This window comes from Suillus clintonianus, assembly GCF_016758775.1.
Source record: "Suillus clintonianus strain FC179 chromosome Unknown DEU56scaffold_8, whole genome shotgun sequence".
NCBI classification, from domain to species: domain Eukaryota; kingdom Fungi; phylum Basidiomycota; class Agaricomycetes; order Boletales; family Suillaceae; genus Suillus; species Suillus clintonianus.
This window is the reverse complement of record NW_024539232.1, coordinates 226,703-246,605: the sequence shown is the minus strand read 5'-3', so window position 1 is coordinate 246,605 and position 19,903 is coordinate 226,703. Positions and strand designations below refer to the sequence as shown.

The window sequence follows — 19,903 nt, the reverse complement described above, 5'->3', positions numbered from 1 at the left end:
ACCCAATCTTTTTTTCCTTTTCACTCACAGCAGTTAGCAGATGTGTGCTTAACCTTTCAATGGAAAACGTAGCGCAGTATAGTAATTCACTTGTCTACCCACCATCCAGCACACCTGGCACACGCTCACACGAGGATGATAATCACACCGTAAACGCGTCTTCTGCCTGGTTATCTGGGCAGAGGTCTGCTTCGAACTCTTCTACGAGTTCTACCCACCTATCGTCCATTTATTCCGCGGTGGATCGTCCTCCAGATCACGGGGATTATGCATCTACATCTGCATCCTATGGCCAAGTGCAGCCAAACGACTCTTATTCCAACTACTCTCAACAATCCAACATTCGTCCCGAAGATGATGGAAATCACTCCGCAACAATCGCCCTCTCCCCCCAAATTTCGGGTAGCATCGGCCCTTCTAGGCTCACGCGCCGACAGACACGCGCACAATCCACCCTTCACCTTGGTCTCAGAAGAGACAGGCAACCGTCAAACCCGCAGTCTGATTTACACGCGGCTGAGGAGGTACGTCACAAGTTTGGCTTCTCTCATCAAGCTCATCATCTCCTTTACTAGTCTTCCTACTACATGTCACCAGGGAGCGCCGTTTCGCGCCCTCAGACACCTGCCAGCAGTAGCGACCCAAACCGCTACCAGTTGCCTGACAGAATGTCATTCACAATGGGCTCAGGCGGTATGCCCTTGCAATCACCTCGGTACCTGAACACGCCTGTGTCAGCGTCACCCTATTCCCCATTTCCCATGTATCACCAGCATTCACGTTCGACATCATCTTACTCTACCTCCAATCCCCGCTCAGCTTCACCCGCATTAAGCGTCGCATCTGCACTTACCTCCATCTCATCCGCTACATCCGCCCCAAACTCTCAGACCTTCCCAGCTTTCCCCCTTCCCTCACCCCCAGGCGCCGTCATTCCACGTGCCAAGCAACGAAAGCAACGTCTTTTTAACGTTGATCGTAAGGCTATTTGCATTTACCACCAAGACAACCCCAATGCACGGCAGGAGGATATCGCAGCGCGGTATGGTGTCGAGCGGAGCACCATCAGCAAGATTCTCAAAAACAAAACAAAATGGATGAATGTACCAGAAGATGAAGACATGCGTGTGGCCAAGCATAGGTAACCATCCCCTTTGTCTAGTCTTGTATCGTAAATCTCACTGTCTTCAGGCCCTCAAAATTCCCCGAGGTTGAGGAGGCGCTCGTTGAGTGGCTACTTCAAATGAAGCAGCAACAACAAAACACCCTACTCTCCGATAACCTCATTCGCACCAAGGCCAAGGAAACTGCACGCAGTTTGCAGATCCCTGATGAGAGATTCAAAGCCAGTTCGGGATGGGTCGAGAACTTCAAGCATCGCCATAACATTCGTAAGGGCGTCTGGCAAGGTCACGAGAAGGTTCTGCGGGCTTCTCGTGGCCTTGCGGGTGCCCAAGAGCACAGGCGAGGCGCCACAGATACAGTGCTTTCGCCCCTCAATCCCGCATTCGAGAGTCGCTCTGAGGTCGCGAATGGACGCGATTCTGAAGAGCATTCTACGATGGCTGATGGCGATGATGACATGGAATCAGAAGATGAGCCAGAACTTCCCCACCCTCTGCAGTCACAAAGCGATCCAGGGCCTTCTTTGTCCCAAGCAACGCTGGGACCCACTCTCCCCTTACCACGCATGTGGACCCTACAAACGGATCATCTAACCGCTCCCAACACGCCACTTTCTTCGGTTCCGCCGGGCAATCCGCATGAACCTATATCTCATCAGTCCTTTGTACACCAACGCCACGAGGAGCGGCAGCCAGACCCGGTCACAGCGGACATGAATTTATCTGCGCTTCCAAATACTGTCCAGCAGCACCTACAGGTGACAGACCCGCAGCAAGGGGTACAGCTTACGCACCCCGATCCCAGTTCCCAATATACCGAGCCGGCTGTTGTATACCAGCCTGCGCCGCCTATTACGTCGGGCGATAGCATTGCTAATATCGGAGAAGCCGAGGATGCCATTAACAAAGTCATAGGCTTTGTCGACTCTCGTCCTAATCTCCTGTCTCAGACACAGCGAGATGTTCTCCACGAAATCAAATGCACACTCTTCCAACTCGGAAGTGGAGTGCCGTTCGACCGGAACTGGAGATAATACCGGACATCCCTCGATGCTTCTTTCACTGCGCACGCTTGGATCACCATCCCACATCCACGCGCAATTTTTTTTTCTTGCCTTACCTCTCACCAGTGTTCCTACATGCATTTAATCATCTTCCCATGCCTTGCATTCACCCGACATTGCACGATCGCATCAACATTTTACATGTCTCTCGTAGGGTCTCATTCGTGTCTGCATTCACACTCGGTACATACTCGTAGCTGCATGTCATACCTCGCATTTGATACATCTCTCCTGCATCCACCTAGCTCTTCTTGGACTCTCTGCTGTTTTACCTAGCTCACTTGCAATGCAGAGACATTAAAATGTCTGTGTACTTTTGCTTGATCATTATACTTTGCAATTGTTCAAACATGCTATAGTCATTTATAATATACTGTCATCCATCAACCTTCTCTGTGGCGTTTGATATCAGGTCACTCAGTTGACATGCGAACTGTGTCTGTCGGTTGGGCACGCGGAGCCCTATTTTCCCGACGGAATGCTCGAGGTCAAATCCGTAAAATCACATCTGAATTATTTTTGGGGTATGTAAGTCATGCTCGAAAAATATTCGTGGGCAACGTACGAGCAACAGCACACGACCTGTCAAGATTTAGAGGCCTTGCCACCTGGAGTCACCTTGGGTGGTTCGCTGCACAGAATGGAGGTAAATTCATATTATCCGTACACGGGACTATCGACCATACGCATCAGCGGTGTTTTTCATGATCGTGAGTTTGCCGGCTGATGCAGCAGACACCATTTGGTGTTCAATAGATTTGTTTATCTTGGCCGTTAGTGACTACATACCCAGTGTAATGGTCAATGAAACTCGTAATTCATTAGAAGACGAAGACTCACCTGCCTCATGGACGCCTGCTTGACCAGAGCGGTCTTTTTGGGCGGAATATACCGTTTCCCTTTTTTCGGGTTGGCAGCGGCCTTGGCAGCTTGCCTTGAAGACGAGGCCTTGCTTTGAAGGCCTTTTGTTTTGCCCTGGACCATTGATAAGAGTACTTTCGCGTAGAGTTATGTCAAAATGCGTGCTGTGGACATATCGGGGTCGATACATAAATCAAAGTGCCCGGAAAATTCCGGTTAGGTTTCCTCCGCCGTTAGCTCGCGGCTCAGTTCTATTATTCCATCGTCGGCGACAGCTATGCTCTCAGCATCCCATGTTCTACGCGTCCAGCGCGTAGCTGTTTCACGCGGGAAGGTCAGTGTGCCTTAAAAATGTCCTTCTTTGACTTCTGACGACCGAGTCGACTTTGCAGCGTGCTTTGCATGACCTGGTGACGCTTCCTGGCCGCAAACCAGTCATTTCGTATGGAACACCTGGCTACAGCGCAGTGAGCGGCCATGTCGTCACCGTCTTTGGTTGCACAGGATTTCTCGGACGCTATCTTGTCTCGAAACTTGGTATGCTTAATTTGGCCCACCTGGAGATTTTGGCGTCTACTAACGCTCCACTTTGCAGCTCGAATGGGTACGCAGGTCATCGTGCCTTACCGCGAAGAGGATGAGAAAAGGCACCTCAAACCAATGGGTGACCTCGGCCAGATAGTTCCCATGGTAGCGTTGTATCTGCTTCCATCTCCCAATCACGACAATCTTAAGTTCATTCAAGGAATGGGATATCCGGAATGAAGAACAAATTGCTGAGTGCTTAAGGCATTCTGACATCGTTTACAACCTTGTCGGCCGAGAATATGAAACAAAGTATATTTTGAATTTAATCTCCTTGTTCGACCCACGCACTCACTCCACTTGAATCATCTCAGGAACTTTAAATACGCTGACGTTCATGTTAGCGGAGCGGAGAGGATTGCAAAAATCGCGGCACAAGTAGGAGTACCACGCCTGGTACATGTTTCTCACCTGAATGCTTCGACATCTTCCACGTCGCATTTCTACCGAACCAAAGCTGAGGGCGAAGAACGTGTCAGGGACGCCTTCCCCGATGCCACCATTGTTCGCCCTGGCTCAATGTATGGCCCCGAGGACAAGTTCTTGAACAACATGGCTAGTGGGTTTTGGACTTGCGCTTCATCGTTTTTCCGTTGATCAGACGAATCTGTCAAGGTTGGCCTATTTGGTGGAAGCTCAACCACGGAGAAACCAAAATTCGGCCAGTTCACGTAAATCTCGACCCTGTCACGGTCATGATCTTCCTTCTCAAACTGATCGTGGGTTGACAGGTTATGGACGTTGCTCAAGCTTTAACCAATTTGATGACCATTCCCCAATATCCCGGCACAATTTCCCTTCCTGGACCAAGGACGTTGACGACGGAGTACTTGTTAGACTTGGTGTCATCCTTGACTTACGTCCCGCCATCGAGTGCACCTGTGCTGCCCAAGTCTATTGCATTGGCGCTCGCCAAGGTTGCTCAGGCACCGTGGTGGCCGCTCATCAGTCCTGATGAGGTGGAGAGGCGCTACATAAACGACGTGGACGTTCCAGGCGATTGGGAAGCTGTAGGGGTGACTCCTGACGAGATTGAGAACCATGCGATCACGTACCTACGAAGGTATCGTTCGGCGTACGTATCATGCCGACTACGTGTTGCCCGAGGAGCTAAACTTTGCCTTGTAGAGAGAACTTCGTGCGACCGGTGGTTTTCCCTGCGAGGTCCAGCTAGGCGAATGTCATTTCCGACACTCACGATTCGTGGCCTGTTTCATCATACCGAACTTCGCTGTAGAATATATAGAGTCATATCGGATCTTCATGGGCGTTGCTAATTGTTCCATACTGGAACGATAAATGATTTCATGAAAGCGTTGCTAGGATGCATTAGCACGAGTGAACTTGTGGACCTATTTTCATGACGCTGGGCACAGGCCAAGAAGTCGCTCAAATGCCACCCGAACTCAGGTCAAACGAAAGCATACGTGCGTGAACTGCTTAATGAACTGAGTAGAAGTTTATTATAGGATGATCAAATGACACGTGGGTGATGATTCGCTGCGACACACGATGTAAGTCTGCCGGCGGGGGACGCGGATACTGCGGAACGCGAGAGAAGTATGTATAAGATACACGTGTGCATAAAGTATCTGAATGTAACTGCTGCTGGCAAGCTGAAGGAAAAGCTCGAAAACGGGCTGATTTTCGATCAGAAGCCGGGCGGAACGATGCCCTTTTGAGGTGCCTGATTTGAGCCGGGCGGCGGTGGGTAAGCTGATCCTGGCGAGAGCATCTACAACAAAACGAAGCATCAAATAATCAGTAAACAAGCCATAGCAAAGTGACAGAAGAAGTCCAAAACACTTACCTGCTGAGCACCTTGTTGTTGCGCCATCATTTCTCGTTCCTGTGCAACTATCTTTGCCTCATCTTCTAAACTGAGGGCAAGAGGAAGCCCCACGAGAAGAGCAGAGGTTGTGACTATCCAGACGATGTTACCAATGACTCTTCCGCTGGTCTTTACGAATGATGTAGCTTTTGAAACCTTGGTAGAGATGCTATGTCTGGTGGTGGGGGGGACTATGTCTACCAGTGCGCTTAGGCGGTCATACAAGGTTTCTTCTGCAGAAAGCTCAGAGGAGATAGAAGAAAGTGATTCTTGGGAAGAATGCCGTGAGGATGAAGTTGAAGCATAAGGAGAATTGCCCGAGGACTGTGGGTCTTTTTCTTCTACGATCTCGACCTTGACCATGGTTTGAACGGAAACGTGAGCAGCAACTGAAAAATTGGAGCCGACGTGAGAAGTCTGGACTTCGGTGCCGGCGATGCCTTGATCGGAGTTTGTAAACGTACTTTGTCATAATCTGTCTTACCTAAAAATGGAATCTTTCTTGCCGAAACGACATAATTTGTAACCAAACTCGGGAAAATAACTGGATTTGGAGTTTCGCTGTCAATATCCCTATTGCGGGGGAAATATGACTTATGGTATTATAAGTACAAGCGTGGCCCAATATAAACCGATTCCTCCTTGTCCCTCCTGTTATTTCTTCTTAATTATATCAGTCTATACCACCGCATCATAATATGCAGAACGGTGATCACGTTCGCAATGATAACGGTCACTCTTTCTCGCATCCAGGTAAGTACATTTTAAATCGATCACTTAAATTCTCATTTCTCACAACGTCACACCTCCCCCAGGCCTCATTCTCCCAACTCAATCTGTTCAGAATCAGATCCATGAGTTAGCAAAGACCCTTCCCCCTCCAAGGAAGCAAAATACCGCGTGTGATGCCTGCAGGTCTGTACACCATGCTGGTGATCGGCATCTCCAAACTTATTCACTCCCATCACTACAGGTCCCGAAAAGTCAAGTGCAATAGACTTCCTGGCGAAGACAAGGTAGGTAATATTCAAACAATACCGCCCACAAGTATCTGACCTTTTCTCAGTGTCAGGTAATTACTTTTTTCCTTATATGCTTGACTACGAGGTATTGAGGATAAACGCCAGCACTGCCTGTCTAAGAACTATCCTTGCACGTCAGTAATTCTCTATATTTAATTGTTGAACCGTGAGCCGACCCGTCCTTTAGCCATTTCGTCCAACAAGCGACCAGCGAAAAGAAGCGCAGCGCTGCCGCACGGAGGCCGAGAAATATATCAACAAGCACAAGGTTAGCTTCGGGCACTCCTATCTCGTCTCGCTTATTTACTATATCTCTGATATTCGATTGTCGATCTTTCTATCACCCTTCCCTATCTCTGCGCGATTTTCATCTCTGCTCCCGCCTTGCCAGCCCATCATTCAGCTCCTCTCCTGTATCTGCTAGGTACGATGCTGCGCTTTGGTCGACCCATTATCTAACAACCATCAATAGTTCATCGCCTGTCGCTGAACATAATACTCCCCCCTGGTTTAAAGCCGCGTTTGGTCCATGGAATTCAGGGCGCCTACAAACTTATGGTGGTCTCAACATGCAATCCACTACTCCAACGCTTCTTCATAACCTGTTTGCTGCGCCGGAAAGGTAAGCACCGTATCCTATTCGCATCGCTTAGCTGACTTATCCCTTCACGTCAGCGACTCCACTTTTATGTTCAAATCACGGTCACCAGGCTACGCCACATGGGGAGACATGGCATCCAAACTTGAAGATGAAGCCTTCCGAGCAGAGTACGTTGCAACCTACCCCTTTCCTCCTTTCATTACGTAAACGATCGAAATTATCGCGGTGTACGTCAAGTGTTATCATGTTCCGTGATGGTTACTGAAGAGTCTCTTCGAAGTGGCTTCACCGTTCCTTTTCATTTGCCGTATCGATCTGTTCCTAATAGGCTGTTGCTGATGTGTCTCCCTTTGCTTCTGATGACAGGTTCGCCCTTGACCTAGTTGAAGTTTATTTCCAGATAGTCCATACCCGTCTTCCTCTTCTCAACCCCTTGCAGTTTCGCGCGCGATTAAATCTCCAGGCGACACAACAAAGGCCGGTGATTGCAAAGCAGGATGAACCACTACACCCAGCCCTTATCGCAACGGTGCTTGCCTGGGGTGCAAAATTCTCCGAACATCCCCTTCTTGTGGCAGATCGCGAAAGAAATGGTGGACAAAGCCTGCTCGCTAAAGCGCTCATCAACCGCACCCGAGAGCTGGCCGAGTCATTAAAAGTGCACCGCATACCAAATCCTAATCATGTCGTCATCTCGTTGCTGATCGAACCCCTGCAATGTCGTACGTACTTTATTTCGTTGATTTTTCCTTTGCTCATCATTACGCAACAGAGGACCCACGACATGACAACGGTAATATTGACCCAATTGTTTTCACCGCTGCGGCTAACAGAGAGCAGGCTTCCATAGGTTCTGGCTCACTAGCGGGATACGTAACTTGCTTGAACTACAAGTAAGTAGAATGATTCCATTCGAAAGAACCTTTTTCAATAAACTTATTTGTAGATCAATCACAAATCCGTGATGTCGGATATCAAAGATCCCGATGCGCGCGGTACCATGATTTTCGCTTGGTGGATGGCTTGTCTAGCGGACGCATTCTCCTCATTTTATTACCGCCGGAAGCCCATGCTGTACGTTTAAGGGGATGTTTATTTGACCAAAGACTAATGGCCGCCCATGTAGTGATGACGACGACTATGACATTGACTTCTACACTGCAGATCAGAACGCTCAGGATCCCACCGACCCCACGTCCCCGTCTCCTAGAGAACAACTTGAGGTGAGATTCAGGGCTGTATTCTTCGACAATAAATACTTACATCATGCTTAGTTTTTGGTTGGTAAACTCTAAACGATGCCTTTACATGCGTATTTACACTTTATCAGGGGTACTACCGAGCTGCACACGCCCTTGCTCGGATCTCGCGGACAATTGCTCGCCAACTGTGGAAGCCATCAACCGACCAAGACGGCATTCCTCTTGATTCAGTCCTGTCGTACATCTCAGACCTAAGCAAATGGAGAGATGCACATTTGTCCAAGGTCGGTGTGCCACCTAACTTGGAGGCAAATTGGGATTTCGTATCTGCGGTCTCTGCATGTATGTAGGCGACATTTACTATTGTGTTGAGTTTACTAAACTAGTGTCTACAGGTGCAAGTGATGCTCAGTATCATGTCACTTGGGTAGCCCTTTTCTTTGCGATGGATGAGTTCGGTATTCGTGATGACGCCTTCACACCAAGTAGTATCAATCAGGTGGAAACTGCAAAACGTAAAGTGATGGAAGAAGCTCTCCAAGCTTCCTTGCGCATTGCGGCGCTCGTGAGTGACTGCCATGTGACGAATTACCACCGCTGATTTATTATTCTCAGGCCGGAGTACTTACTTCAAACGGCTACTTGGTACGCTTGTCGGTAAAAATACCACTGTATCAACTAACTCCTTTCAGAAACTGGACCCTGCGGTCATGCATGTAAGCTGTATCAACGCAGGGAATCTACTTGCTCGGCTAGGTCGTCCCGAAGTGTTTCAGTGCATCAAGGCATTGGAACAATACAGCTATGCTTACGAAGAGACCAAGGAACATGCGCGGGAGATCAACCGCGAGTATGATCTTGCACTGCAAAAGGGTCCGCATAACTTCCATGAAATGGCTAGCGCTATCAATACTTCTTCTCGCGCCTTCCAGGCAGAGGCCATGAGCCTCGACGCAATAACCAATGGCAATGGCAAGCACCATGGAAATACGGTGAGCGGTTTTCTTTAATTCCCGAGGAGATAGGCTCAAGTATGATGTGCCAGTACATGTCGATTTAAACCGCTACTGCAGGCTTTACCGGTCTTTTATTGTTTTCGTCCTCGCAAATCAGTCACTTGCTGTCCATTAAACCCTTATCCGTGACGGGTTGTTGTTTACTCTCCTCCCAGCACTTCCTGCATCCATATGGACTAACATTTTTTCCATTATGTAGTTATTCGAGACTGCCGTTTGGTTTCACCATGTTGTCTAAATACTTCGATGTTCTGTAGCAGGATATACTCCAGATAGTGATACCCTTTATCCCAGGCGGACGCTCTTGATAACTTTGGATATACCAGACTGCTCGCCAGTATACTTTGAGGCATCGCCGATACCACCCTTGTAGACTGCACGCTGCGATGATACCCTCTTTTTGGCTTGCTCGTATTTTTGGCGTTTTTTGACCCGAGGATTGCGCACACTCTTGGATCTATGCGGCGTTAGTCCCTTATTTTTCATGATGGCCCGCGTGACTGAGCGCGGGCCAGATGCCTCATCTTCACCAAGTACAAGTCTATGGCGATCAAATGAGAAAGGCCCGTGATTTATGAAAATTGGAGCTTACCTCTCGGCCGACCGAGCCTCCTCATAGTCGATCTTTTTCTTGCTCTTCTTCTCCGCGGCTTGTCGCTTGACGAGCTCGTAATAACCGTATCCTTCCGCCGTGTCGCTATTATCGTCGTCCTCAACATCAACATCTCTCCGTCTCTTTTTGCTGCTGCTGCTTGCATCAGCATTTTCGGGATCCAGATCATCCAGGTCATCTCCGCCCATCCCCAGTGTTCCGGCTTTTCGCTGCCGCTCTTTCTCCATTCTCTGCTCCTTTTCTTTCCTCCGTTCGCGGTAAGGTATATCGTCATCGCCGCCCACTGCATTGACGCGAGCGTTCTGGCGCCTCGCACTAGCATTTTCAATGCGTGACACATGGAAACGTAAGCTCTTCTTGTGCGCCTGTTTGTCCGTGGCGTCAGCGTGTTGTAGGAACGTTGCTTCGCCGAATGCGTCTGTACTATTGGCGTCAACGGGGGCCGAACGCTTCTTCTTGGCGGAAGTCGAGGCGGCCTCAAAGTCTGGCTCGACGAGGTCGAAGATTGGCTGTCCTTTTTTATCATCGGAGGTCTTGCGTTTTTTCTTAGGAGGCTTAGCTTCGATCTTGTCTCCCTTGGGTGCCTTGCTCGGTTTATCATCGGCGTCCATCAGCAGATCTGTAAGCTCATCAGATTCGAGATCGTTTGTCATCAGGACGCTCCACAAGTCAGGTGCATCAAATCCAAGTTCGCCGTCCTCGTCATCTTCATCTTCGTCATCTTCGTCCTGCGAGTCGGTCCCAACGCCCAAATTTTCTAGTGTAACAAGTGATTGCTTGAGAGTGAGCAGACGATTCAGGACCGGGTGCTGTCTCAGGAGTAGAGGACGGCCTGCGTATTTCTCCGAGGAGCGCAGGTGAAGATAATACGCGAGTGTAGTAGCATAGGTCAGAAGAGCCTCTGTGATGTTAAAAAAAGAACTGGTTGGTCAGAAATCCTGATGCAGCGCAAGTAAAATAAACCGGAGGTGAGAACTGACGATAGTATACGTGCAGAAGTCCGAGTTCAATTCCGTCGGTTTCTTTCTCCGATGTTCTGGACAAATTTTGAGCATGAATGTTGGAAAGCAGTAAATTGAGAACTTACGCAGCAATTTTCGCTTGTATTTCGATGAGATTACGAGCGGTATCATCCCAGTCACGGGCTAAAGCAAGAGCTTCAGGATTTTCTCTTTCCAGGTGTTGCAAGACGGCCTTCTTGTCATTCAAGGATACGTTAATTGTAGGATGTGATTGGTCCTCCAATGAATCGCTGTAAACAACGTAAGCGACAAATAACATGTGGATGAGACCACGTACTCAGCCTCAGCATCGGTTTCTGCTTCGAGACCTTCACCCAATCCAAAGTCATCCTCATGAATAGCGTCCCGAGCCTTCACCTGCAGTCTGCGGGCTTCCTGTTCCTCCAGTTCATTTGCCTCCTCGTCTTCCGAGTCGATTTGGGCAGCATTAGAGGAGTAATACGCTGACTTGCTTTGACCCCAGGATTCGTCCTCCGAGCCTGTATCTGAAGGAGATGATGCCTTCTTCGACTTGGTTTTTGTTTTGGCTTTTGTTTTGCTCTTGGTGACGACTTGGTCTTCGTCGACGTCTTCATCTTCAGCATACTCGACTCCGTCCTCATCCTCTTCATCCTCATCCTCGTCTGATACGCCTTCAAGAGCAAAAACTTCGTCTTCATCCTCATCATCATCCTGAACATCTCCGTCCCCATTCAAAAGGATTTTATCCCTGGATGCATGGACTAAGGATCATTTTCAGCTACATGTAATTATTTTCGGGGTATGAGGACGTACATTGGTCCTCTTCGTCTAACTCAATATCAGAAGCCTTATTCCACCGTTTTATTTTGCTTTCCTTGCGATCCACTGGCCGCGGCTTCGAGCGAGAACTGCTCTTGCCGGATGGACGACGGCGAGGCATACTTGGTATGACTTTGATACTTGTTAGACGCCGGACTGATGAAAAACAAATCTAAAAATAGAAAACCGGCAATTAAGCTGAAAGATAAGATAAGATTACAACACGCCTTGTTTCTGGTACCAATAAAACGTAGACAGAGTGACGGAAGTCATATTGCAACTCTCAAAAGCCTAAACGCCTGTGTGCTCAGCGCCGATTCCTTGTTTCTACTCTATGAGCACTGTGGTCGCGCTCCGAAATGGGTGCAAGGACTCCGTGAACGTTGGAGTCAACGTTATTTGCTACGTATGTTTCGTCAATTGATGGTCTTCCCGGCGCGCTACGGCCACCAGCTCATTATACTATTAAATCTCACAGACACCTACTACCATCACATGCACCCTCTGCAGAGTCTGAACTGCTTTCCCGCACCTTCCCCTCCCCCTGGTAAGCTTTTTTATTTTTTATTTATTACTTTTTTGCCAATAGCATCTGTCTCACACCATTTTCCTTTCCTAGCAACTTGCCTGCCTCCTCTTACGTCCTAAACCTCACATACTCTGGTATGCTTTTTTCGTTCGTTTTTACTTATGACGCCTCAGCCACCCCCCCTCTCTTGGAACCTCCTTGCACCATCGTAGCACCTTATTGCCCCTCCGGCCGCATTCGAACCCTCCCGTAACTTTTACTTGGCTAATTTCCCAGCGAGCTTGGCTGCTTCGCTCCCCGCTTTGCGTCCGAACACAGCCCCAGCAGTCAGTCCGCTACCTCCAGGGTAGTTGTTAAAAAACAAACCACCAACCATTTCCCCCGTACAGAAAAGTCCTTTTATCGGTGCATCTGTCTCTTTCAACAGTACGCCAGCGGTATCCGGATCTATAGCGAGTCCACCAAAGGTAAAGGTGATCCCACACGCGACTTTCACCGCCAGGAAGGGTCCCTGATCGATCGCCAGCGCCCAGTTCGACTTTGGAAGTTGCAGCGATACAGTGGTAGACTGAGTCGAGAGTCCATCTTTGACTGTGGGGTCCCATCCAAGAGCTGGGTGCTCAGCTCGATGATTTCGGACTGCCTCGTTGTAATTGTGCACTGTTTTGAGGAAACACTCTTTGTCCTTGAGCCCTTTCTCAAGTAGCTTGTCTGCAAGCTCTTCCACGTTCCCAGCAAAGATCTTCTCAACAATCTCATCTCCATATTCCTCCTTCCGGAGAAATTTAACCATGTCTGCACCCCACACTTGGAATGCGCATCCTTCCGGTTGGAGAAGGATCTGTCGCCCAAACTTGGCATATGTGTAATTTCTGAAATCCTGCCCCTCGTCGACGAAGCGTTGGCCATAAATGTTGACCATGATACCAAGAGGATAACCTGACTTCGTGAACTGATTGCTGAGCTCCCTGTCGCCTGCGTCTGCTGGTGCATTCGCATCCCAACACGTGCTGTGACATCCTGCCCAGTCTCCAACAAGCTTTGCGCCGACAGCTCGGGCCATGGCAAAGCCATCACCCATATTGAACGGAGTACCCCTGACCTGCACGTTATTTCAGTTGTTATAGTAGCATGCCGAGCAACTGTATACAACTTACGTGTGCCTTTTCCCATTCCGAACCAAGATGTTTGGCCCGCAGCTCTGAGCTAGATTCATAACCTCCTGCTGCCAGCACTACAGAAGAAGCTGAAAGATCCAATTCCTTGCCGTCTCTCTGAACCACGAGACCCGTTACTATCCCCTTTTCAACCCTGAGCCTGATGGCAGGAGTCTCGAACCAAATCTCCACTCCGACCTTCTCCAGTGCTTTCATATGGGCCTTAATTAACCCCTTTCCGCCATCCTCAGTGCTGAGTGCCATGCCACCCCAGAACTTCTGCCTCCCATTCACCTCGTATGCTTGGCGGTGGAACGACAGAATGAACGGAATGTCCGCTATCCGCGCGAGCCATTCCACCGCTTCTCTCGAGTTTTCCACCATGGTTTTCACAAGTTTCGCGTCTGGCTTATCTTGGCCAAGGCGCATAATGTCCTTGGTGAAGTCCTCGACAGTATAGGGATCCATGTCGATCTTGGACGCCTGTTCCGGTGTGACATTGCGCACGATCGGGAGGAGATCCTGCAGTCCTCCGTGGACTGTTCTATGCGCACCTGCTGTGAAGTAGCCGTTGCCGCCAACCCATTCGTGTGGGGCTTTCTCGACAATGAGGACAGAGGTACAGCCTGCCTCAACAGCGGCAAGGGCTGCCGAACAACCTGCATGTCCGCTCCCGACCACGATGCAATCGTAATGTGTAGTCATTTCAGACAGTAAGGAGCGCCTTAGCCACCTTTGTGTTCGACGTTCAGTGTGAGCGTTTTAACGCATCGGACATCTCGCTTTGGCGTAGTAAGTCACGCTGGACATACGGCCGCCTGGCGCTAATACATGTGAGTACTCGCCGTATTGGGAGAAAAAAACACCAGGATGTTGTGCTTCACTTAGCTACTGCAATATTAAAGGCTACTACATAGCTTCCTTGATGATAATGCATACTACACTCTGGCAGGGTTCACAGCCAAGAATCCACCATCGATAACCAGTTCCTGCCCATTCATATAAGCTGCAGCGGGCGATGCAAGGTAAACGGCGGTGCCTGCCATCTCAGCAGCGCTATTACATTTTATCGTCAGTGAAGGCCCTGGTCCTCGAATCAAGCTTCACTCACGTTCCCGGCCTCTTCGCTGGTATAGACAACACTGGCATACCGACCGCATCAGTTGCTTCTTGTCCTGAAATGGTGTCGCGTGTCATCTCGCTTTCATACACGCCTGGCGCGATAGCGTTCACTCGAACATTGATTCCTTTGAGAGCAAATTCTGTCGAAAACATCCTGGTGAGGTGAGATCCAGCAGCTTTTGAGCTATTGTAGCAGAACTTGTCCACCAAAGTCAGCGATGATAAACGAACTCGAAGATGACTTTGCTCACATGTCTCTGTGCAACCTTTATGAGTCCGCTCATACTCGTGATATTGATGACGCTGGAAGAGAACCCCTCTTTGTCGTTATTCTTGGATCCCTTGTCAAGCAAATCCAAAAATGCAACAGTCACAAAGTAGATCGAAAAGGTGTTGATCGCGTAAAGGGAGCTCCATTCCTCGAACGATTCATTGTTGAAGAGGTATTCACTGAGTGGTCCTGCCTCCTTTTGAGCAGTCGTTGATGGTCGATTCAACTCAGGAGAGACAGGGCCTGATTGGCCAGCACTTCGTTCGATCATGATGAGTCACGAGACAATAGGGAGAGAAGATGTCATACTTGTTCACGAGAATGTGTAGCTTCCCCTCTGCTTGGGATATTCTCGTTACACCAGCTTGAATGCTGTCCTTTTTTGTTACATCCATCTCATGCCTATGGATTGTGCTCGATCAGCCCGCACAAAACGAGCAGAAACATTGGATCTCACGCGACCATTGATCCCATGTCGTCTCCTTTAGTTGCATTCCACTCCGTAACCACTTTGTCAAGGACCTCCGTTCGTCGACCAGTGATATACACCTTGGCCCCATTAGCGGCGAGGCCACGAGCAATCATAAGGCCGATGCCTGTGCCGCCACCTGTCACCAACGCGATCAGCCCATTGAGATCGTATAGCTTCTTCAGCGTAAAATTTTCAGGTATAGACATGGTGAGAAACAAGGTCGCAACGATTGACACGCGGGGTTCTCAAGAGACTGGCGAAATGAGTATGTCCAGTGTCACAAGATCAAAGCTGACTGCGTAAATAGAATCGCACCCCCGATCAGGCAGGAACAGAAATCATGTGTGTGACAGGAGTCCATGTACTTCGATGCTACATAGCACAGACTCTGGGTATAAAATAAGACAGTTATTCGTTCATATTGAACTTTGACTCACAGGTGGATCCTGCATAGTGTGTGCGAAGTTGCAGAATTCAGACTGTCTCTCTCGCAGAAGTAAGGCATGTGTAGTTTCTCCTAGCCAGACCTATCGAAGGAAGATAATTGTTCCTTCGTATTAGGCATGTGGGACCCCGGGTAGATTGGTGCATTACATATGAACAAGAAGATCAACGATTCCGCTTGCAGACCGTGAATTGTTCTGAAAAAATGTTTTGCGAGGACATGGATGGTCTGCCCAGCGACTACCTTCGTCAGAAGTTCAGAACCTTGATGTCGGATGATATTATGACTTGAAAAGGGCTCAGAGCGACTCCGAGTCCAGGAATTGCACTGATTTCCGCCCAAGGTCCGAAGGTCGACCGTAGTTCGCGAAACACGAGCAGTGTCGGGAGGTGTCGACGGCAAGAACGACTCGGAGTCGCTCGAGCCCAGACGTTCTAGGTGAGTCTGTCCTGCGAGAACGTCGTCGTGGGGAAGCTCGCGTAGTGCACATGAAACTCGATTCTGGAATTCATTCCTAGAAGTTCAGAACTTCATTCACTGCGGCTCACTGGCAGCTCAGTGATGTTAGTCACTATAGTGTGAGACCGCTGAGTCACAGCCACCCCCAAGCGCCTATTTACATAAGCGCATCAGTTGTACACTAGATTCACAGTGTTCACTACGTTCAACTTGAAAGTTACACGATAAACGAAGACAATGCTAAGCCTCTGTCGTGCCGCGAGTTGGAAAGGAGGCGTAGTCTCTCAGGTTTGTCGCAGGAAAGTGCCACGACACCTAGTCCTAGCGGAGACGAGGTATGTAACAGCGCCTATAATTGTTTGTTGAGTTCAGTGATACCCGAGTCGTCACAGCCGTCTTCTCCGAGTCTCACACCCACGCGAACTGGTTCTCGCAGATGGTAACCCCGTCACGCGGTTCTTTCGCGAGTTCTGGGGTAAGCTATTTAAGCCTCGTTTCTCTCCGACCCTTGGACGGTCTGTCAACGCCCGTGGCTTTTATATCCGCCCAGAAAAGCTAAGTAGATGCAATTCGACTCTTGGCATGTCCTACGTGGGATGACTTGCTACTTACTGCTGCTGCAGGATCCCACTTACCCCTGCTTTGGAAACAAATACTTGCAATCTAGCTTTATCAGGTGCGAAGACCGACGAATTTGTCAAGGTGTGTTGGAGAAATATAGACCAGACTGATAATGTCTCTCTTTCGTTATATCAGACGCTCAGGAAAGACCACACGACCCTGAAGTTTGGGAACGAAATAATTACGGATACAACCAGAGTCACTGCATGCATTACGCATATCCCTGGAGTGAGCGACAAAAGAGAATTCACCCACACCTCCACCATTACCGAGCCCCTGACTGATGGTGCTCGGTCTGTTGTAATAAAGCCGATTTGAAACATTGTGTCTGCTTCAGACGACACTACAATCCGGGTGTGTGACGCAGAGACCAGCAGCGAACTGGGCGCCCCGCTCCGAGGGCATACGGACTACGTTTGTGTCTGTTGAAATCTCGCCAAATCCACAATGCATCATGTTCAGTTCCAATGATACGACCATCCGAATATGGGAAGCGGATACTGGCGACGTACTGTGCGTCCCTCTCAGAGGGCACACTGATCTTATCCGGCCTGCTCCGAAGCACATCCATTGCTTTTACTATCCACTCCGACTCATGCTCTTTCGGCTACATCCTCCTTTCTGCAAGGTTCTCGCGTCCCAGCCTATCTCTCGCAGACGAGGTCCTGAAGGACGGATTCTCCTGTGGATCCCAATCCATCCCCACCCGTCCGTCTACTCTGACGACATGCTGATAATACACAATGATTCCGCACAGCTGGATTTAAGTCGTTTCGCGCATGGCATGCGTGTCTAGAACAGTAAGCTGCTCTGTCCTCGTGATAACATCTCTCGTACATTGCGCTCTGGGCAGTGCACGGGTATGGCGCAAACATTTAATGCAATTCTGTCACCGCAGCCCAACTCTACTCGAGACCTATTCTATGGGAACGCTGACTCGCACGAGATGCAGTATCGGCACTTGAAGAAGTGCGTTGAATGGTGACATTCGCTCTGTCAGACCTATCTGATCGAAGCTGCTGGGTACTGCATACTGAAGAGAGAGATCGCGAAAGAGGCGACCTTTCACTCAGCCCTATCTCGCATTTCATCTGGCAACTGCGACCCCAGCCATCTCAATGCGCCAGCCAGCATAAACAAAACAACGTATACTGCATTTCCCGCGAGAAGATTGCGTTCCTTCGATACAGCGAAGAGCGAGGTCGCCAAGGCGGGCCCGAAGGCACGAGCCATTGACGCGGAGGTTTGGCCAAGACCATTGATAGTGCCCAGGACAGTATCGGTAGGGGCGGAGGCCGTGATAAACATGAAGACAGTCCCTGTAATGAAGTGGGTTAGTTATAATGACAAGATTATTTCGTTGCGATGCTTACCAAAAGCCATATCCCATGTGACTATCAGAACTAGTTGGCAAAGCAAGGCGAATGTGATTGCGTGATCTACTCCCCCCCTTGCGCTTGCAAGCCACGACATTATCGGAAATATGACCATGACTGGTGCGAAGCACGACACCGACACGCAGAATAAACGCTTTGGACCAAACCGATCGACTATCTTAGCGAAGAACAATGCCTGAAAGACACCATCGATGATCCCAAACAACGCCAGCCACAAGCCAATAGACGAAGGAGTAAATCCAAGACCACCAAGATATATAGGCGTCGCAAAAAACAGCGGCAAAAGAGCCCTGAAAGAAACGTCTAGGAAAGCGAGCATGGCGTAGTTTGCAATTGGAATAACAACGGTAGGTGTGAGCAGAGATCGCAAGGGCATATCTGCCATGGATTGTCGAGCCTGTGATCCACTACTTGAAGCACCGAACGTGGCTGATGTCAACTTTGGTCGGCGTTTTGTTGATAATGTCTGCTGATTGTCAGTAACGTGGACAATACGACAGGTATGTATGTATGACTTACTTCTTCTAAGAAGATTGACATCGTGAAAAGGGCCAGGACGAACAAACAGGCGGCCACTGCACAAGGCAGAAAGTATGGGTATTTCCCCCAAAATGGATTGGCGAATAATACGGGCCAATTATCTTGTGGGCGCGCGAGCGTTCCGCCGATTAATGGACTGAAATGCGTATTTCATCATTTACCATCTCCACAGTCAACAACCCAGCTTACCCGATAAAGCCTCCGGTGCACCAGACGATCGGGAACAAGGCAAATGCCTGAGCCATATTCGTGGAGTCCGTCAGCTCACCCATCATAGTCTTCATAACTCCCATATTGCCATTCAGAAAACCGGACATGCAACGGCTAGAGAAACCCGGCATGTCAGCATAATATTGTGCATCTTCTTTAGCTGAAGACACACCTGATCACAAGGCTCCAGAAGGTCGTCGAGAGGCCGAAACATAGCATCGAAATACAGGCTCCTGAGAGTCCAATTACCAACACCGGCTTGCGCCCAATGCGATCAGACAGCCGGCTCCACCTTAACACCGTCAGTGCCTGCGCGAGGAAAAACAAAGATTCCTGTCAAGAATATCCAATAGTATGCTATAAGTAAACCATTCTTTGCAAGTCATCAGATCGGCTACTTACAATGATTCCAGCATAATATCCTACGGCCGCATCGTCGCCCCCAGTGATTCCTAGCTCTCGGATAAGCTGAGAAAGTGAAATGAACAAGTCGAAGAAAAATGTTGAAATTGGAAAGTTCATACCTGATTGATGTACGGGAATATAGATGTCGAAGCGATGGGTTCTGCAAGTTGCAGCGTCATAAGTATGCATATCTGGAGTTTTGGAAGAGGTGTTTTAGGCTTCTTCGGGGCCTCTGCAGGGATCAGAGGAGTGATCTCACTTGCTATCATACGAGGAGAATTGGAGGTGTCCATGCTGGTGGTCAGAGCTGAAAGTCCAGCGAAAGCCTTTTTGAGGCCAGAGAGGCAGCGAACCGCCCCAAGGTGTGAACGTACAAAAGTGTATTTTTAGTCTGCACATATGGTTAGCTGTTGGAGAGTTTGTCAAGCGACACCAACGGAATAGAAAACCGTGCAAACTATCCGGGCTCCTGGACTACAAATCAGTAAGTAGTATCTAACATATGTACTTGAACAAGCAACTCAGTGCTTGCGCTCAGCGCCCATGCATCATGT

At 49.1% G+C, this 19,903-nt stretch overlaps 9 protein-coding genes across 9 annotated transcripts; 3 read left to right on the top strand and 6 right to left on the bottom strand.

The window, feature by feature from the left end:
- Positions 1-2,490: 2,490 nt before the first annotated feature.
- Positions 2,491-3,203, bottom strand: DEU56DRAFT_777606 (uncharacterized protein). The gene is made up of 3 exons (XM_041351781.1): positions 3,029-3,203; positions 2,754-2,969; positions 2,491-2,696 (listed from the first exon to the last, which is right to left on the bottom strand). The coding sequence occupies exons 1-2, from the start codon at positions 3,170-3,172 to the stop codon at positions 2,862-2,864; spliced, it is 252 nt and encodes an 83-aa protein (XP_041213160.1). The 5' UTR covers positions 3,173-3,203; the 3' UTR covers positions 2,491-2,696; positions 2,754-2,861.
- A 123-nt stretch (positions 3,204-3,326) lies between these two features.
- Positions 3,327-4,808, top strand: DEU56DRAFT_727912 (39kDa subunit of Ndufa9, NADH ubiquinone oxidoreductase; the record flags this gene model as incomplete). Its single annotated transcript, XM_041348016.1, has 8 exons — positions 3,327-3,383; positions 3,442-3,586; positions 3,645-3,739; positions 3,795-3,886; positions 3,949-4,193; positions 4,250-4,305; positions 4,366-4,709; positions 4,763-4,808. The coding sequence occupies 8 exons, from the start codon at positions 3,327-3,329 to the stop codon at positions 4,806-4,808; spliced, it is 1,080 nt and encodes a 359-aa protein (XP_041213159.1).
- Positions 4,809-5,098: 290 nt separating this feature from the next.
- DEU56DRAFT_548966 (mitochondrial import translocase subunit Tom22) lies at positions 5,099-5,893 on the bottom strand. Its single transcript, XM_041346748.1, has 2 exons — positions 5,445-5,893; positions 5,099-5,369 (listed from the first exon to the last, which is right to left on the bottom strand). The coding sequence occupies exons 1-2, from the start codon at positions 5,826-5,828 to the stop codon at positions 5,286-5,288; spliced, it is 468 nt and encodes a 155-aa protein (XP_041213158.1). The 5' UTR covers positions 5,829-5,893; the 3' UTR covers positions 5,099-5,285.
- A 195-nt stretch (positions 5,894-6,088) lies between these two features.
- On the top strand, positions 6,089-9,357 carry DEU56DRAFT_777598 (uncharacterized protein). The gene is made up of 19 exons (XM_041351780.1): positions 6,089-6,218; positions 6,281-6,380; positions 6,439-6,481; positions 6,532-6,537; positions 6,593-6,621; positions 6,675-6,755; positions 6,879-6,911; positions 6,960-7,109; positions 7,163-7,255; positions 7,455-7,810; positions 7,861-7,881; positions 7,929-7,981; positions 8,035-8,162; positions 8,215-8,311; positions 8,363-8,368; positions 8,419-8,632; positions 8,686-8,855; positions 8,906-8,935; positions 8,983-9,357. The coding sequence occupies exons 1-19, from the start codon at positions 6,164-6,166 to the stop codon at positions 9,298-9,300; spliced, it is 1,983 nt and encodes a 660-aa protein (XP_041213157.1). The 5' UTR covers positions 6,089-6,163; the 3' UTR covers positions 9,301-9,357.
- An 88-nt stretch (positions 9,358-9,445) lies between these two features.
- On the bottom strand, positions 9,446-11,859 carry DEU56DRAFT_548860 (Sas10 C-terminal domain-containing protein). Its single transcript, XM_041346747.1, has 6 exons — positions 11,716-11,859; positions 11,219-11,663; positions 11,007-11,171; positions 10,900-10,955; positions 9,899-10,820; positions 9,446-9,847 (listed from the first exon to the last, which is right to left on the bottom strand). Exons 1-6 carry the CDS (start codon positions 11,840-11,842, stop codon positions 9,592-9,594), a joined length of 1,971 nt encoding a protein of 656 aa, XP_041213156.1. The 5' UTR covers positions 11,843-11,859; the 3' UTR covers positions 9,446-9,591.
- Positions 11,860-12,303: 444 nt separating this feature from the next.
- Positions 12,304-14,112, bottom strand: DEU56DRAFT_879993 (FAD binding domain-containing protein; the record flags this gene model as incomplete). The annotated part of the gene is made up of 2 exons (XM_041356079.1): positions 12,304-13,352; positions 13,408-14,112. 2 exons carry the CDS (start codon positions 14,110-14,112, stop codon positions 12,507-12,509), a joined length of 1,551 nt encoding a protein of 516 aa, XP_041213155.1. The 3' UTR covers positions 12,304-12,506.
- An 8-nt stretch (positions 14,113-14,120) lies between these two features.
- On the bottom strand, positions 14,121-15,812 carry DEU56DRAFT_850204 (uncharacterized protein). Its single transcript, XM_041355177.1, has 6 exons — positions 15,710-15,812; positions 15,258-15,660; positions 15,110-15,202; positions 14,781-15,057; positions 14,519-14,727; positions 14,121-14,463 (listed from the first exon to the last, which is right to left on the bottom strand). Exons 2-6 carry the CDS (start codon positions 15,476-15,478, stop codon positions 14,346-14,348), a joined length of 918 nt encoding a protein of 305 aa, XP_041213154.1. The 5' UTR covers positions 15,479-15,660; positions 15,710-15,812; the 3' UTR covers positions 14,121-14,345.
- A 1,242-nt stretch (positions 15,813-17,054) lies between these two features.
- On the top strand, positions 17,055-17,788 carry DEU56DRAFT_548745 (uncharacterized protein). The gene is made up of 2 exons (XM_041346746.1): positions 17,055-17,597; positions 17,696-17,788. Exon 1 carries the CDS (start codon positions 17,252-17,254, stop codon positions 17,591-17,593), a length of 342 nt encoding a protein of 113 aa, XP_041213153.1. The 5' UTR covers positions 17,055-17,251; the 3' UTR covers positions 17,594-17,597; positions 17,696-17,788.
- A 74-nt stretch (positions 17,789-17,862) lies between these two features.
- Positions 17,863-19,642, bottom strand: DEU56DRAFT_752298 (major facilitator superfamily domain-containing protein; the record flags this gene model as incomplete). The annotated part of the gene is made up of 7 exons (XM_041349622.1): positions 17,863-18,116; positions 18,171-18,660; positions 18,714-18,870; positions 18,924-19,058; positions 19,117-19,277; positions 19,347-19,412; positions 19,469-19,642. 7 exons carry the CDS (start codon positions 19,640-19,642, stop codon positions 17,863-17,865), a joined length of 1,437 nt encoding a protein of 478 aa, XP_041213152.1.
- Between the last annotated feature and the right edge of the window lie 261 nt (positions 19,643-19,903).

Excerpts from the sequence above, each read along its gene's own strand:
- DEU56DRAFT_850204 (XM_041355177.1), bottom strand. The coding sequence starts at position 15,478 with ATGTCTATACCTGAAAATTTTACGCTGAAGAAGCTATACGATCTCAAT. Across the intron at positions 15,203-15,257 it reads GACATGGGATCAATGGTCGC|GCATGAGATGGATGTAACAA; the intron begins GTGAGATCCAAT and ends CACAATCCATAG. Across the intron at positions 14,728-14,780 it reads TAAAGGTTGCACAGAGACAT|TTCTGCTACAATAGCTCAAA; the intron begins GTGAGCAAAGTC and ends TTGGTGGACAAG.
- DEU56DRAFT_777606 (XM_041351781.1), bottom strand. The coding sequence starts at position 3,172 with ATGGTCCAGGGCAAAACAAAAGGCCTTCAAAGCAAGGCCTCGTCTTCA. Across the intron at positions 2,970-3,028 it reads AGCAGGCGTCCATGAGGCAG|TCACTAACGGCCAAGATAAA; the intron begins GTGAGTCTTCGT and ends CTGGGTATGTAG.
- DEU56DRAFT_548966 (XM_041346748.1), bottom strand. The coding sequence starts at position 5,828 with ATGGTCAAGGTCGAGATCGTAGAAGAAAAAGACCCACAGTCCTCGGGC. Across the intron at positions 5,370-5,444 it reads AACAACAAGGTGCTCAGCAG|ATGCTCTCGCCAGGATCAGC; the intron begins GTAAGTGTTTTG and ends GTTTTGTTGTAG.
- DEU56DRAFT_548745 (XM_041346746.1), top strand. The coding sequence starts at position 17,252 with ATGTTCAGTTCCAATGATACGACCATCCGAATATGGGAAGCGGATACT.
- DEU56DRAFT_548860 (XM_041346747.1), bottom strand. The coding sequence starts at position 11,842 with ATGCCTCGCCGTCGTCCATCCGGCAAGAGCAGTTCTCGCTCGAAGCCG. Across the intron at positions 10,956-11,006 it reads ATACAAGCGAAAATTGCTGC|AACATCGGAGAAAGAAACCG; the intron begins GTAAGTTCTCAA and ends AAATTTGTCCAG. Across the intron at positions 10,821-10,899 it reads ACTTCTGCACGTATACTATC|AGGCTCTTCTGACCTATGCT; the intron begins GTCAGTTCTCAC and ends TTAACATCACAG.
- DEU56DRAFT_777598 (XM_041351780.1), top strand. The coding sequence starts at position 6,164 with ATGCAGAACGGTGATCACGTTCGCAATGATAACGGTCACTCTTTCTCG. Across the intron at positions 6,381-6,438 it reads ACCGCGTGTGATGCCTGCAG|GTCCCGAAAAGTCAAGTGCA; the intron begins GTCTGTACACCA and ends CCATCACTACAG. Across the intron at positions 8,163-8,214 it reads TACCGCCGGAAGCCCATGCT|TGATGACGACGACTATGACA; the intron begins GTACGTTTAAGG and ends CCGCCCATGTAG.